General features: G+C 43.7%; 1 protein-coding gene across 3 annotated transcripts in view; it reads right to left on the bottom strand.

Annotated features, from left to right (window-relative positions):
* LOC111142502 (formin homology 2 domain containing 3) overlaps positions 1 to 17,386 on the bottom strand; it is a 467,037-nt gene that overhangs the window by 138,741 nt on the left and 310,910 nt on the right. For all 3 annotated transcript variants that reach the window (XM_022495723.1, XM_022495724.1, XM_022495725.1), the window contains exon 10: positions 2,292 to 2,542. In XM_022495723.1, coding sequence (XP_022351431.1) covers positions 2,292 to 2,542 — 251 coding nt within the window. The remainder of the gene's footprint in view (positions 1 to 2,291; positions 2,543 to 17,386) is intronic.

Raw genomic sequence — 17,386 nt, 5'->3', positions numbered from 1 at the left:
GCGGTCTAGGTCAGGCACGCTTCTGTGTCTTTCAAGGTCTGTGGGTTGTCTGACACAATGAACTACTTGATTCTAACGTACCATTTGGATGCACAGATGTGGAGCAGGTGACTAAGGTATGCACGCTGGGATCATTTCCCATTCGGCTTCTCGTCGCCCTTTCCCTCCATCCCACTCCCACCGCTGCCAAAACTGTACTGTTGTTTTGGGACGAGAAAATCCCTCCTCAGCCCTCATGGATAGAGCCACTTCATAATCAATCTGCACAACGTTATCTGTCTTTCCAAGCGGGAAAGTGTGTTCTTCTCAAATAAATGCTATAAATTTACGTCATGTACTCATTTCAGTAAAATGAAAATGCAGTCCTACTTGAAAAGAATGAGACAAGAAGAGTGCAAATTGTCATGTGTAGCTTCCCGTGCCAGATCCCGCCAAGCCCCGCGCCTTGAAACTGTCAACTATGCCCAGGATGGTCCACTCCGTTGCTGCCGTCCTTGCTGACTTGTCACAAGGCATGGCTGCCTGAGCTCACAACATGGGCACCTTTGACAAGCGTAACAGCAAGAAACAGACCAGGAATCTATATGACACAAGTCGGACAGAACAAGAGAACACCAAGTGCTGTGGATAAGGACTCCAGAGGACTGTCCTCAGCATCTGGGCTGGGTTTACATAGAAATTTTCAGCCCACTGTACACACTTCTCTCCATGTTAATTTCCGAAGCCATTAGCTAGCAGCAAGTGCTGAAGAGAACGTTACATGGCCTTTGAGCACTAAGTTTCTTGAAGATCTTAGACCACAAGGGGCAACAACGTTCACGGCCGACCTTCTCATTCCTCAGTCTCTTTAGAAGTTTTTGTCTTCCTTCCATTATAATAGAGCTTGTTCCACACAAACCCTTAGAACAATCTGTAGATGGATAGTTATGTGCTAGAGAAGAGTGTCAATACGGATGGGCTTGCACATCACTCTCAGACTCAGGCCCTCCTCTCCTTCTGTGACAGGATGCACCCCAAGGCATGGCCAGCTCATCCTCCAGGGATCCTAGGAGTACCAGACTGTTCGGGCATCTCTCACGACGAGGGTGGGTGTTCCCTTAGGAAGGGACATAACTTGATCACTCCCTTAAGGGCACCTAACTTATTCGGAGTTATTTTCTACTTCAGGCAGCCTCATGACCTACATGTGGCTCCCAGGTGGCTTTCCATGATGACAGAAAATGCTGCAGCCAAATGACGTAAGTGGAGGTCCCACGTGCCAGCAGCAGGAGGGGATGCACTGGCAAACCAGTGTACCAGGCCGTCCAGGTGGAGCTGGCTGGCATGGATGGGTCCACAGAGCTCCAGCATCCTCGTGAACGGACAGTATTCACTCGGGAAGACAGCAGTGGACCCAGACCCCAGAAGAGAATGGCCATCTACTTGGCTGCCCCTCTGCTTTAGAGAACCATTTCTGCGTTCCTGTAGATTTTGTCAAAATTTACTACTTTGTGTGTGTATATATATATATATATATATATATAATTTCTCATGAGATCGTCAACCTTTCTATTCCTTCCTATCTACCTTCCTCATTTTTACTTTCTCCCAGCCCAGATGTGAGCCTGAGAAGGGCATAGATCATACCTTATATCTTTACTGTATCAGAAAGTCCTGGCCTATAACAGATATGCAATAAAAGTGTTTGCTAAATGATTAAAAAAACATGGCAATAGCATTTCCTGAAATCTACATATATATTTATGTATTATCTACTCCTATGAATAGAAGGCAATGTATATGTACATATATGTTTCTATATTTTATCGATTTAATTCAAACAGGCTTATTCTATTTAACTAAAATCACCCTCAACTATGCATTGCTACAAGTATTTCAAGATTTAGGATCTTACATTTTCAGGATGGCGCACAATTTGTTTCTACGTTGTTTTGTGTTTTGGATTCTTTTCCATTTGATAAAGCACAGATTTTCTGAACAGATATTAAACGAGATAGGACTATCAAAGCACAAATGTGTGACGAAGAGCTTGTGGGGTTGGTAAGATCAAATCTATGCCTATCCCCAGGACCAACTTGCCAGGGGGACATTCCAAGGGCCTCTGGGAGTGATGTTTTAAGGAAAAAGAAGAGGCAGGGAACAAGTCCGGAGAGGCTGTGTGGCCGGCAGGGAGGGCGGGGTGGTGGGTCTGGCCGGCAGGGAGGGCGGGGTGGTGGGTCCCTGCGGGATTGTGACCCCTCCCACCTCTCCAGGGTCCTCACACCCCTCACTAGGGCTGGGGTGATGCTTACTTTTCACAGTGCTCTCGTACTTGACTGGGCTTGAAGCCAGGAGCCGACTGGGAACAGGGACTGGTGGGGGCCGACAGGGGACTCTGGGTGCTCTGCACGGAGTGCCTGCGGCTGCGCCTGCGGTCCAGGCCCCGCTGCTCGCCCGCGCTGCCGCTGCTGCCACCGGAACACACGCTGGCCCTCCTGCGGTCCCGACGCCCGCTGGGGGGCGGCTCGGCGCTCTCATCGCCATCCTCCAGCCGCAGTGCCACCTGAAAAAGCAGAGAGCGCCCAGGGCAAGGTCAGACATGACAACCTCTCCGAGACCTTAGGTGTGATCTGCATTTCAGGCTCCCTCTAAGGAGGCTTTCCATTCTTTCCATCCTGCGAACTCCACTTCTCTACAAGATCTTCACAAACACAGGCGTGCCTGAGTGCAGTCTGCAAACTGAAAGAGGCTTGCCGCTGTCTACTTTCCCAGTCAAATGCGGAAGGGAAAGGCCCACAGATACCCTGAGTAGGTCTGAAAAGGACTCTGTAACTAGACAGGCTCTTTACCCTGGAGCCCAGCACTGTCCTTTCCGGGGCTGCAGCTCTCCGGGCTCCCCCTTTGCTCTGCTCTAGTCCAGAAGGAAGGGTCTGTCCTGAAGCCCAGCCGCAGGGGGCCGTCGAGTGCCTGATCGTTCCTGAGCTCGCTTCCCTACGCAGCACAGCAAGGATTCTGGCTGGAGTTGAGAGCTACCTGAGGCAGGTGAACCGAGCTGGCCGCAGCTGGGGATCTGTCGCAGAGGGCCCTGCAGCAGCACGGACTGCCTGAGGTCAGCGCTTCCCCCCCCCCACCCCCCGCACTGCAGCGAGGGGGGCTACCCTCCTCCCGGCCTGGTCCCCAGAGTGCGGTTGGAGCCTGAAGTGACACAAGAGAGCCAACATATGCTCATCACAAAAATACGTACCAGAGATAGACCTCACCTCTCAAGCTGTCGTTTTGTTTTGAATCTCCTCTTAAAAGTAACGCATATTTGGCCAGCAGAATAACTGCCTTACACTTGGCCACTTTGAACTTCCCGCAGGAACCCGAGCCAGCTGGCACCACACCCCCGGACCTCTGCCCTCCCCCGAAGGGTATTTTAGTCCTGCTCCTAGTTGGCGCCCTCTGCGGAGGCCCAGCTCGGCCACCTCTTAATCTCACTCCGTCCTGGGTTTTGCTCTACAGCAGCCTCGGTTTGGGGGCTGCCTCTGTCGGCCTGGGCTCTGCCGTGGCTCCCTCCTTACCCGTGCCCACTCTTCCCGGCCGGGGCGACGCTCGCCTGCATCGCCAGCTCCCATAAGTGGGCTCTGTGCCCGCCCTCACTAAAACTGGACAGTCAGCAGAGCACAAGCTGTGGCTGCCTAGATCTCGCCTGCATGCTGGAGTGCCTCTCTCCAGCCAGCTGAGACCCTCAGCTAGTTAGTCGCCTTTTCTCCAGCTAGTCCCGGGAGGGTAACAGTGTTGCATTTGTGGGACTGCCTTAAGAACAGCTTCTGCAGAGATGAGTTATGTGGCTGGTACTCAATAAATAGGTCCATCCTTAACCAAGCAAGGCCGTCAGATGCAGGGGCCCAGGATGGCCACAAATCCCCCCACCGCACAGAAGCGGCATGGCTGAGCCCGTCCCAGCCAAGTCCAGCAGTGCAGTGTCTCTGACTCCGCAACCGAGGACTTCCACGGTCCTGCACCCCCAGAGATGCCGATTTTCCGACCCTGCAGGAGCTGTTGGTCACATTTCACAGCTCAGTCCTGACAGGGGAGAGAACGGAGACCCAGACTGGCTGACCATGCAACATGGTTTTCATATCGCCTGCCTGTAGAAAACCACAGTTAGTGCAAAATCAGTGGTTCCCCATGCCCCAGGTTTGGGCCCCTGTACTCATCTAGCAAAAGGTGAGCTTGACTGTGTCAAGGCCAGGTTAACCACCCTCATCCCGGTTCCCAGGGATGAACATCTGGGACAGGTGGCCTGTTTCACAGGGGTGCACCACCCCCTTTCTCCCTTCCATCTCCAGTTTCCTCTGGCTCTAGCTTTTGGGTAAGATCAATTTAGTGAAAACGCCATCTTTGTTCTGGATACATTTTATACCACACTCTCAGGTATAGGAGGACAATTTAATAATATTTTGACTATTTGTTCTCTCAGAATTTACTAGTCAGACATAATTTTGGGAGGTTTGAGGTAACAATTGATCACAGTTCAGAAAAGGTATGGTTATAAAATGTCATTGGAAAAAACTAAAGCAAAATATCATTGGAAAGTCCATTTCCTAGGGGTCGCCCCTCCAACATCACTACAGGAACTAAGAAAGAAATGATGCATTTGGTTAATCACATTTATCATCTCCGCATTAGCACTTTAAATGGCATTCTCTGAGGAAGTTGGAGAATGATTGTATATCTAACGAAGGATGGCATTTTAAAGTATTTCTAACCAATTGTTTTTCCTCATTTTTTAGATATAAAAATTCTAGACCGTTTGAACTTATTCTGACCCAAAGTATTGATTCTGCTTCTTATTAAGCACACATTTGGAATGATAAGATTAGGGGATAAAGTAGAGTTCAGATATTTCTAATTCCTTGTCTAACCTCAGAGATCCAAGGATCAAATAGCATGCCTCTCACAGCTCCTTTCAGAGAGAAGCTTTGTGCACACAGCACAGACCAAAACCCACTTTAACTGCCTTTTGTCAGAGAAGATGGAGACAATCAAGAAGTTTAAATGAAAAGAAAAATCTGGAAAAATTATCAAAGAAACCCCATAAAACAAATTTTAATGGGGGCTTCTAAAGTTCAGAACCTCAGCAAAACATCTATCTCTTTAAAAGAAAGAAAGGGGCACACAGAAGGGTAGACATGGAGCTCAGAATCCCAGTCAGTTCAATGTCTGCTTTAGGCCTCACTGCGAGCAACTGTATAACATAAAATTCGGGCCTGGTGTTCACTCATGATTTTGTTTTTACAAGAAGAATCGTAGAGTCACCAGTATCCACCAGAGACAGGAAAAGAGGCTTTCCTTTCCCATGCAAGGCTATGGTGGGAGTGCCCATTTATTTAGATTCTAGGGAGCACGACAAATTAGTCAAGAACGTGCAGAGCTGGCCAAGACCTGGAGAGAACAGCGCTTACCACGCCTCTTCCTCCAAATCTCTGGTGTCAGATCTAATTAACTACATGTGCAACAAGTGTCCTCCACCAAACCCAAGATGAGCTCAACCATGTCTCAGGGAATCTCTCGTCTCTCCCTAATGAGGAAGCATTTCACTTGCTGGGCCCCTCAGCAAACATCTTCTAATTCTTTTAATTAAATGTAGAACACTGTCTATACACTAACACCCAGAGCAAACGGTTTCTCAATCCGGCCTGAGTGCTTGCATACTCTACCCCCACCTTACTAGGAAAGCGGTTAGAAGCAGTGTAGGCCTCTGTGACAGCTTCCATCCACCGCTGAGGCCGGAGAATGATCTAGATGCTTTTTTCAAGTTTTTATTATGGAAATTTCCAAACATATGCAAAGTATGAGAGAGCCTGTGAAGACTGTGATGTGTTCATCATCCCTGATAGTCCAACAAGTACCAACCCCATCCAGGTTTATGTTATTTATACGTCACTCCTACCCCCAAGCCCAGACTTTGAAGTAAATCCCGGATCACATCATTTCATTTTATATCACATTATTTCATTTCATTTCATAACTATTTTAGTATACATCCCTAAAAGATAAGGATTTTTTAAAACCATAACCATCATAACACTGTTCCACTTAAACTAATTTTTTAATACCATCAACTATCCAACAATGTGAACCTTTTTGATGGAAGTCAAAAGCTACCACATTTCTTTGAGTTTATATCATTATATTACTGCTACCATTGGGACAGGCAGCCATCATTGCATAATAGATACACTTTCTCCATACTGCTATCTCACACCTTCCTCTTAATCCTTTACATATACATCTACACCTATAGATCTTGGTTCAGCTTTTAGGTGAAGTGGATGCCAGTGCTAGCAACACTTCAAGAAGCAACTATACCAATGGCAACTTGTAGGAGATGGTCACAGCGCTGGGCTCCCAGAGAGCCATGCTTCCCTGTTTCCTCGTTCTTCTGTACCCACCCCTTTACACTGAGTCCATTTTCCATGGGACTTGCTTTGGCCAATGGGACATCAGCAAGCATGAGGCAAATAAGGCTTGAAAGGTGTTTGCACATTGGGACTGGCTCTTCTAAAATGCTGCTACCATGTGAAGAGGTGTGGGCTAGCCTGCTAAAGATACATAGCCCAGCCAAGCGTCAGCACCCAAAGCCAAACCAAGTGAATGACGCCATCTTAGAACACGCAGCCCCAGTCAAGCCACCAGATAACTGCAGCAACATGAGACTCTAGGCTGAACCAGGCCCAAATGTCTGACTCACAGAATCATGAGCAAAATTGCTGTATTAGGTCACTGTTTTTGGCTTGCTGGCTATGCGGCAACGGTAATGGACATACATTTTAAAAATCACCTATGATATGAAAGGACTTTAAGAGATTGGACTTATTAGTTAATGATCCCTAACATTCATAGCTACCCCTCTCTTTCAGGGTCTCTGGACCCAATTCCAACACTAGGGGGTCAAGCAATTCTTGGACATCTGCAGGGTGTCTAAGAGTTGAACTGAATTCAACTCAGTTCTGACACTATCTCCCCAGAGCCAGCATCAAATATTCTAGGTTAAGAGTTCAGTTCTACAGGACTGCCCCACTGCCTCCCACCCCAAGTCAGGAGCCAGTTGCAAGCTCCAGGCTCTTACCTACACTTCTGACCAACCACATTGGAGGGTCCAACAACCTCCTCCTTAGGTTCAATGAATTTGCTGGCATGGCTCACAGAACTCAGGGAAATACTTACATTGACCAGGTTATTAAATGGTAGGATAAAAAATATGAATCAACAGCCAGATTAAGAGATACATAGGGCCAGTTCCCAAACAAAGGAACTTCTGTCCTCATGGAACTTGGTGGAATGTGGGAGCATTCTGCTTCCCCAAGATTGAAAGTTCTCCATAGTAGACCCAAGAGCTGTCCTCTTGGGTTTTTATGGAGGCTTCATGATGTAGCCATGATTGACAAGTCATTGGCCATTGGCTGATCCAACCTCCACCCCTCCAGCCCCAGGGGGTCAAGGTTTGGGACTGAAAATTTCAACCACTTCATCACATCGCTGGTCCTCCTTTGGCAACCAGTCCCCACTGTTAAGTGCTTTCCAAAAGCCAACTCACTAACATTACAAAATATACCTTTATCACTCTTTACACTTGGGAAATTACAAGGGTTTGGGGAGCTGTGAGCCAGAAATGAGGATAATGACCAAATACATATTTCTTAAAGTAAATCACATTATCACACTCTCACCCCCAAAGTCTCCAGCCTTAATAGGCTTTTCCATTACCAGGACCACATTTTTAGAATCAAAACTTAGAACACAGAATCTGACAAAAGATTTTGTATTTTGAATCCTGAATTTATGTATTTGAAAACTTACATAGAGCTATAAAAATTAAAATGAATTTAATTAAACAGGAATTAAACACCTCTCTGAAATGGATTTAAATTACATGGAATTGGGCCTGTCCCCAGAAAGTCCAGGACATGTGGTCACCAGACATTCTCCACTGTTAGGAAGAATTCTAGAAGCCCAACCACGTTCTCTACAATTACATGAAAACATTCATAGTCTTTTGTGAGGAAAAGCCTGGCTCTGCATATAGACCTCCTTGCTGTCCCTAGATACTGAACTTAGTTGTCCTGTGGCAGTAAATATTTTTCAAAATATTCACTTTCAGAAAGGAATAAAAACCCTGACCCTGCCCAGTATCTCAAGCATCGAGCTTGAGGTATCTATCGCTCAAGGCATCTTTCCTTTAAGATAGCTGCATTCTGATTAAATCATGCCCTTTCTTCAACCGGGCATCTGGCAAATACAGTCCATAAAACAAGTGATATTTAAAAGGGACCTTCATTTGAGTAGTTACTGAATGTCTACTGTTGACAGGCACACTGCTGGGTCCTGGGGCCAAAGAGAGAAACAGGACATGCCTCAGAGTAGCAGCTCAAAGGAAGACTTACAGACAAGTCTGTCCTGAGGACTGCTCAGTCCGAGGTAGGGTCATAGTGAGTTCTCTTAAGTTGTGAGCAAAGAGGAGGGGACAGGCAGCCGGAACTCCTTTTATCTTGCCATGAAGGTCTTGTGGATAAGGGGACAGCTATGGTGACCCCTACAGGAGTAGGAATTTGCCAACTGTGAGAACAGAAAGGAAGAACTCAAGGCAAAGAAGAGAGAATGAAGGAAAGCCCCCTGCTCTCCCCAGCAAAGACCTGCCTTCCATGTTCCAGAGACAGGAGGGGACTTCAGAGACATTGTAGGAGTGGCCAGAGACAAGGCCACAGGATTATAAAGGCTACAGATAATGTAGGTCCCTATAACAACTCAAGGTATCTGGGCTCCATCCTGCTGGCCACAGAAAAGTTTTCTCATGTATTCATTAATTCATCTGCTTGCTTGAGAGTTTGTTCTCTTAAACAGAGGAATGGCATAGTCAGATCTGACTGTCAGGAGGATCCTTTCTTCAGTTGCTGGGAGTTAGGCCAGTGGAGAAAACAGAGGCCTCCCTGGGATGCAGCCCTTGTAGGATGCCAGCCTTGCCAGGCTCAGGTCATGCTGCTTTCCCAGACCCTGACCCCTCTGGTCACACCAACCTCTTTTTTACCCTTCGCACCTGCCAAGTCAGAGCTCCTCCCCTGCTTTGCCCTCCATTACTTTCCTTCTTTAGGCCCTCTTCTCAGAAACTGTCTTCCCTGCCCCTGCCTCACTTTCTCACCCCTACATCATCCTGCCTCTCTCCATCAACATGTTTGGAGCTTCTGATTCTCAGCTTATTCATGCACTTGGCCACTGTCCGTACCCTGTGAGAGTGTGCACTCCCTGAAGGCAATGGCCTTATCCATCTAGCTCACTGCTATGTCCTGGGGTCTGGAATAGGGCCTGGAACATAGTAGGTGCTCAATGAAGTGGTGCTGAGGAACAAATGAATGAGAAGAAGATATCATAATAATCCAGGTACTTAACAACAGGATCAGAGCTAGGGGAATGAAGAAGAAAGTGAGGTTGTCAGCAATCAGATTTCTAAATGGGAGGGGAGGGTGCAGAGGAGGGAAAAAAAGGAGTCTAAGATACTTCTAGGTATGTAACATGGGGAGACTCTATTGCTTATAATAGTGGAGAAATGAACAGATGATACAGGATTTTTCTCTTCTTCGTGGGAGAAGAATGAAGTTCAGTTAAGGCTGATTCCATGTCGTGCGCAGGTTCTAAGCAGCCGTGTCCAGCACAGAGCACCTCAGGCCCCGTCTGTGTCCCTCCACACTGTTACATTTAGCTGCTGGAGGAATCTGCTACTTGCTTGTCTTAGACTACAGGTTTGAAGTTCCTTGGACAGAGACAGAACTTCTCTGTATTTTTAGCCCCAGCACAGTATATGATATATACTAGGCCCCCATGAATGAATGTAACACAAGAAGAGAAGCAGGCAGAGAAGCAGGCAGAGAAGCAGGCATGCCTTGGCAAAAGCTCAAGGTCAAATATCAGCCACCAGCCTCAAAAGCTGCTGAGCTCACTCGGTGAACCTAAACAGGCCACACAGACTGAGAGAGGAGGTCTGATAAGGAAACCCCAACACTGCAAGGGAGGTCAGAGAATGTCCCAGGGGAGGACACTGAGAAGGAAAGATCAGAGAGCTATCCTGGAGCCATTTGTATGCTTAGTCACCAGAAATAATCAAGACGCAACACACAAGAGTCATCTAATGAACACTAGCATCATTCTTTCAAAGGGCTAATGAAACAGTGATGTCCCGCCTGATAAAAATGGCATAGAAAGAGAAGGAGAGGAAGAGAAGAGGTGGGGGGAGGATAAGTACACTTAAGAGTACTTGTGTACAACTCCTAAATAAGGTGGTAACAAACAGAATTCCAACACCATATTTTAAAAAAAGAACACATCATCGCCAAGTGCATTACAGTCTAGGAACATGAGGATGGTGAACAAAAAGTAAGGAAATGAAATAAATAATCAATCCAAAAAAAACTAGAAAAATAACAACAAAGTAAACTGAAAGAGAAGTAAGGAAGAAAATTATAAAGACAAAAATTGAAGAGGAAGGAACACTTCTAAACTCATTTTCTGAGGCCAGCATTACCCTGATACCAAAACCAGATAAAGACCACACACACACACACACACACACATTACAGGCTAATATCCCCAGTGAACATCACTGCAAAAATCCTCAACAAAATATTAGCAAACCAAATTCAACAATACATTAAGAGGATCATACACCATCCTCAAGGGGGATTTACGCCAGGGATGCAAAGATGGTTTAACATCCACATACCAATCAACAGCATACATCATCTTAACAAAGGATAAAAATCATATGATCATCTCAGCTGGTACAGAAAAAGCATCTGACAAAAATTCAATATCCATTTATGGTGAAAATTCTTACAAAGGTAGGTATAGAAGGAAATACCTCAATATAGCAAAGGCTATAGAGGACAAAGGAGAGCTAACATCACACTCAAAGGTGAAAAGCTGACAGCTTTTCCTCTAAGATTAGGAATAGACAAGGATGTGAGCTCTCATCACTTTTAATCAATATAGTATTTGGAGTCCTAGCCACAGCAATTAGGCAAGTAAAAGAAATAAAAGGCTTCTAAACTGGAAAGGGAGAAGTAATAAAAGTGTCACTATTTATAGATGACATGATACTATATAAAGACCTCAAGACTCCACCAAAAAGAAAAAAAAAAGATTAGAACTAATAAGTGAATTCAGTAAAGTTACAGCATACAAAATTAGTACACAAAATGGGTTAATGTTTCTATATACTAATAATGAGATATCAGAAAGAAAAATTAGATAACAATCCCATTTATGATTACATCCAAAAAATTACCTAGAATTAAATTTAACCAATGCAGTGAAAAACCTATTTTCTAAAAACTATAAAACACCGATGAAAGGAGTTGAAATAAAAATAAACGGAAAGATATACCATGCTGCTGGATTGGAAGAATACTGTTAAAATGTCCCTTCTACCCAAAGTAATCTAAAGATTCAATGCAATCTCCATCAAAATACCAATGGCATTTTCACCAAAGTTGAACAAATAATCCTAAAATTTGTATGGAACCTCAAAAGACCCCAAATTGTCAAAGCAATCTAGAGAAAGAAAAACAAAGCTGGAGTTATCATACTCCCTGATTTCAAACTCTACTACAAGGCTACAGTAATTAAAACAGTATAATACTGGCACAAACACAGATACATAGATCAGTAGAATAGAAGAGAAATAAGGCCATCAATAAACCACTGACAAAGGAGGCAGCAATATACAATGGGGGAAAAGACAGGTTCTTCAATAAATTATGATGGGAAACTGGACGACTACAAGCAAAAAAAATGAAACTGGACCAGTTCCTTGTATCACACACAAAAATAAATTCAAAATGGAGAAAAGACTTGAATATAAGACCCCAAACCACAAAATTTCTAGAATAACATCTCTTGGACATCAACAGTTCTTGGACATCATCCTCAACAGTATCTTTTTGGACCAGTCTCTTCAGGTAAGGTGAACAAAAGCAAACATAAACAAATGGGATTACATCAAACTAAAAAGCTCTTTGTACAGCGAAGGAAACCACCAACAAAACAAAAAAGGCAGCCTACTGAATGGGAGAAGATGTTTGCAAATTATACATCCAGTAAGGGGTTAATATCCAAAATATATAAAGACACTCCAAAACTTCCCAAACAACCCAATTAAAAAATGAACAGAGGACTTAAACATTTTTCCAAAGAAAACATACAGATGGCCAGCAGACATGAAAAATGCTCGGCATCATGAATCATCAGGGAAACATATCAAAACCACAGCTAGATATCACCTTACACTGGTTGGAATCAGCTGTTATCAAAAAGACAAGAAATAACATGTGTTGGTGAAGATGTGGGGAAATGGGAGGCCTTGAGCACTGTTGGTGGGAACGTAAGTTGGTGCACTCTGGAAAACAGTTCAGAGATTCCTCAAAAATTTACAAATAGAACTACCATTTGACCCAACAATCCCACTTCTGGGTATTTCTCCAAAGAAAATGAAAATACCAATTCAAAAGAGATATAGGCACTCCTATGTTTATTGCAGTTTTATTTATAATAGCCAAGATATGGAAGCAACCTGAGTGTCCGCTGACAGATGAATGGATAAAAAAGATGTGGTCTATATACACAATGTTTCAGCCATAAAACAGAATGAAATCTTGCCATTTGCAACAACATGGGTGGACCGAGAAGGTATAATGCTAAGTGAAATAAGTCCAATAGAGAAAGACAGATACCATATTATTTCACTTATATGTGGAATGTGAAAAAACAAAACAACAAAACAGGCTCATAGATACAAGGAACAAGCTATTACCAGAGTAAGGAGGGGCTCAGAGGTTGGGAGAAATAGATGAAGGGGGTTAAGGGGTATAAACTTCCAGTTATAAAATAAATAAGTCATGGAGTTGTAATGTACAGCATAGGGAATATGGTCAATAATATTGTAAGAAATTTGTACAGTGGAAGGTAAGTAGGCTTATCCTGGGACCATTTCATAATGTACAAAATGATTGAATCATTATGATGTATACCTAATAGGATATTGTATGTCAACTGTACCTCAATTTTAAAAACAAGCATTGAGGGGCCCCTGGGTAGCTCAGTAGGTTGAGTGTTTGACTCTTGATTTTGGCTCAGATCATTACCTCAGGGTGGTGAGATAGACCCCCATGCTGGGCTCTGGGCCACATTCAGTAGGGAGTCTGCTTGAGATTCTTGTTTTCTCTCTGCCTCTCCTCCCTGCATTCTTGCTCTCTCTCAAAATAAACTGTGGAAAGAACCAAGATGCCCTTCAACGGACGAATGGATAAGGAAGATGTGGTCCATATACACCATGGAGTATTATGCCTCCATCAGAAAGGATGAATACCCAACTTTTGTAGCAACATGGATGGGACTGGAAGAGACTATGCTGAATGAAATAAGTCAAGCAGAGAGAGTCAATTATCATATGGTTTCACTCATTTGTGGGGCATAACAAATAACATGGAGGACAAGGGGAGGAGTTAGAGAGGAGAAGGGAGTTGAGGGAAATTGGAAGGGGAGGTGAACCATGAGAGATTATGGACTCTGAAAAACAATCTGAGGGTTTTGAAGGGGCGGGGGGTGGGAGGTTGGGGGAACCAGGTGGTGGGTATTGGAGAGGGCACGGATTGCATGGAGCACTGGGTGTGGTGCAAAAACAATGAATACTGTTACGCTGAAAATAAATTTAAAAAATTAAATTAAAAAAATGAAAAAAATAAATAAAAAATATTGAGCTGCAAACAGAAAAGCAGTGCAAATCATATATGTCAAAATTATTATTTAAAAAACAACAAAATAGACAAAACTACTTTATTTAGAATTATAAACAAAAATTATAAAATATCAAAGGGAAAATATCCACTGACACAGAGAAAGTTAAAAACATTCATAGGAGATTATATGTCTCTTTGCTAATCCATTTAAAATCCAAAATAAATGAATGATTTCCTAGTAAAATATAATTTAGCAAAATAGATCCCAGTAAAGATACGGAGTTGCCAAAGATTTTCTCCTGCCCCCCCCCCAGCCCATGCATGCAGACACACACACGCACGTACAGATGCACTCCTCTTCACACAGGCCCACACAGTTCCCTAAGGGAATTCTAGCAAATCATCAGAGAGGACACAAATTTCTAAGTATTTTTATAAAGTGAGAGTGGGCATCCTTGTCATGTTCCTGATCTTAAGGGAAAGGGTCTCAGTTTTTCCCCCATTGAGAATGGTATTTGCTATGGGTTTTTCATAGATGGATTTTATCAAATTGAGGAATGTTCCCTCTATCCCTATACTCTGAAGAGTTTTAATCAGGAAAGGATGCTGTATTTTGTCAAATGCTTTTTCTGTATCAATTGAGAGGACCATGTGATTCTTCTTTCTTCTCTTATTAATTTGTTCTACCACACTGATTGATTTGCAAATATTGAACATTTATTTACTGCAGATAATCCTCAAAAAGTTGAAAATAGAGCTACCCTATGACCCAGCAATTGCACTACTTGGGTATTTACCCCAAAGATACAGATGTAGCCAAAAGAAAGGCTATATGCACCCCAGTGTTCATAGCAGTAATGTCCACAGAAGCCAAACTGGGAAAAGAGCCAAGATGCCCTTCAATGGACGAATGGATAAAGGAGATGTGGTCCATAAACACAATGGGATATTATGCAGCCATCAGAAAGGATGAATACCCAGCTTTTGTATCAACAGGGATGGGACTGGAGGAGACTTTGCTGAGTGAAATAAGGTAAGCAGAGAAAGTCACTTATCATATGGTTTCATTTACCTGTGGAACATAAGGAATAGCATAGAGGACATTAGGAAAAGGAAGGGAAAAATGAAGGAGGGGAAATCCGAGGGAGAGAGCAACCATGAGAGATCGTGGACTCTGAGAAACAAACTGAGGGTTTTAGAGGGGAGAGAGGTGGGGAGATCGGTGAGCCCGATGGTGCGTATTAAGCAGGGCAGGTATCACATGGAGCACTGGGTGTTATATGCAAACAATGAATCATGGAACACTACATCAAAACTAATGATGTACTGTATGGTAACTAACAACAAAAAAAAGAAATAGAACATCGGAAAAAATAAATATTTTTATAAAGCAAGAATAAAACTGATACTTACACAAAAAAGTATTGCATATACACACAAAGAGGAAAGTCCAAGAAGACTCAACAGCAACACTGTTTGTCCGGCAACACCACCACGAGCCAACCAACATCCATTACGAGAACAGCGGGTAAATAAACTGTCATACATTCACCAGCAGTAAAATGAGTAAGTGAGTACGCCACACAATAACATGGGTAGGTTTTTTGGTTTTAGTGTTTTTGGGTTTTTTTTAAGGCGACTCCAGCACAGTGCTTGGGCTCACGACCCTGAGATCCCGACCTGAGCTGAATTAAGTCTGTAGACACTTAGACGACTGAGCCACTCAAGTGTCGCAACATGGGTAGGTTTAAAAACAACAATCAAATAAGAAAACTATACAAGGGTACAAATGATATATTTCCCTTTATAAAAAGTTTGAGAACAGATATAATTAAACATATGTTGTTTAGGGATCCAGACTGGGAGGAAGGAGTTAAAACAGCTGGCCTGTGACCTCTTTACTCCTTTTACAGACCAATGCCTCTGGAGAAAGAAAAAAGGCAAGTGACCACTTCTAGTCTTTTGTTAAGTATGCCAATAACCAGCCTACTTAATAAACAGCCTAGTGATACTTGTTAAAATGAGAGCTCTTATTTCTGGAAAGCCCTTACCAGCACAGGACGTGATACTTGTTAAAATGAGAGCTCTTATTTCTGGAAAGCCCTTACCAGCACAGGACTAGCTAAGGGTCACCTGGCTGTGGGTTACCTGTGGTAAGTAAGTATAGATCGATGGCCTCATCAGCCACGACTCTCTGAGATATGAAGTAGAGATGTCTTATAAGGGAATGTTACTCACCGGGCGGGGGACCTGTGACCCCCACACTTGGAGACCTCTCCTATTCTGGGTCTGAGAGCACACATCCGGGCCATGACGAAAAGACCTAAGACAGACCCCTCCTTGGTCCCTCTGTATCTCTTAAGTCTGTATTCTTGAAATTATTAGCATAACTAGATAGCACAGCTAGGTAACAAGATCTGATCTGTCAACCGATTTGATAATCTGAGCATTTGCGTTAGCTCACAGAATAAGTGATTTTCAGGTAAAAGTATAAAGAAAAGAAAATAGTGCTGAGGCAAGAGGATAACACTAGGGAGGGCTACAAAAGACATTTCCAAGTTCCTGGTAATGCCCTGATTCTTAAATACAGGAGGGTACCAGTCAGGATTCTCCAGAGAAACTCAATAAATAGGATATACGTGGAGATTTATTATAAAGAATTGGCTCTCGTGATTGTGGAGGCAAACAAGACCCAAGATCGGCTGTCCAAAGGCCTGAGAACCAATGGGATTAGTCTCAGAGGGAGTTCGAAGGTAGGAGGCAACCAATGTCCCAGCTCATTACCATCAGGCAGAGAGAATTTGTTCCACTCAACAGACTGGATGAGGCCTGTCCACACTGGCAAGGGCAATCTTCTTGACTCAGTCTCCCAACTCAGGTCTTCACCTCATCCAGAAACCCCCCTCACAGACACGCCTAGAATCATTCTGACCAATTATCTGAGCACCTGTGGCCCAGTTACGTTGACATATAAAATTAACCATCACAACAGGCATTTATTTTATTGTTCTTTAAATAACACAGAGGTGCTATTATTTGTGAATGATATGACCTTGGTGCTAAACGTATGAAGCAAATGCAATTTGATAAAAGAAAATAATGACTGGAGAACAACCTTCAAAAAGGTTGGTGTGAAGGGGAAGAGGGAGATGAGGAGGTAGCTTGAGAGTCGGGTGGGCTCAGGTGCAGCCTGAAATAAACACAAATTCCTGGAGTAGGTATCCAGGCCACTTTTCAAAATTATCTCCTAGTTGGTTCACTAATGGCAAATTTACCTGCATTATGCCATCTTCCAATATATATTGATTATAAAGAATCCAAAGCTGTATTCCTGTAAGCCTCTGGTTGAGCAGTCTCAGAGATGGGAGCTCCGATTGGGTGGAAAGGAGAGAAGGTAAGAAAGTATCTGTACTGGGAAAAATCCACCTTTCACTTTCCTGTAAGCCGACTGTGTTTGGTTTCTTCCTTCTCCATCTCTGGTATTCTTACATGAACCTCTCATTTAGGAGCCATAAGAATATGGCCCTCCACCGTCCACTGGCTTTCCAACACCACGTGCCAGTGATAACGACACACATAAGTCAGAGCAGATACCTGGGGGAAAGAGGTTCAGCTGGAGAAGATGCCTGGAGTGA

The sequence above is a fragment of the Enhydra lutris genome, unplaced genomic scaffold (genome assembly GCF_002288905.1).
Source record: "Enhydra lutris kenyoni isolate GAN:26980312 unplaced genomic scaffold, ASM228890v2 scaffoldscaffold8, whole genome shotgun sequence".
NCBI classification, from domain to species: Eukaryota; Metazoa; Chordata; class Mammalia; order Carnivora; family Mustelidae; genus Enhydra; species Enhydra lutris.
Note: the sequence above shows the minus strand (reverse complement) of the source record. Positions and strands in the feature narration are given on the sequence as shown.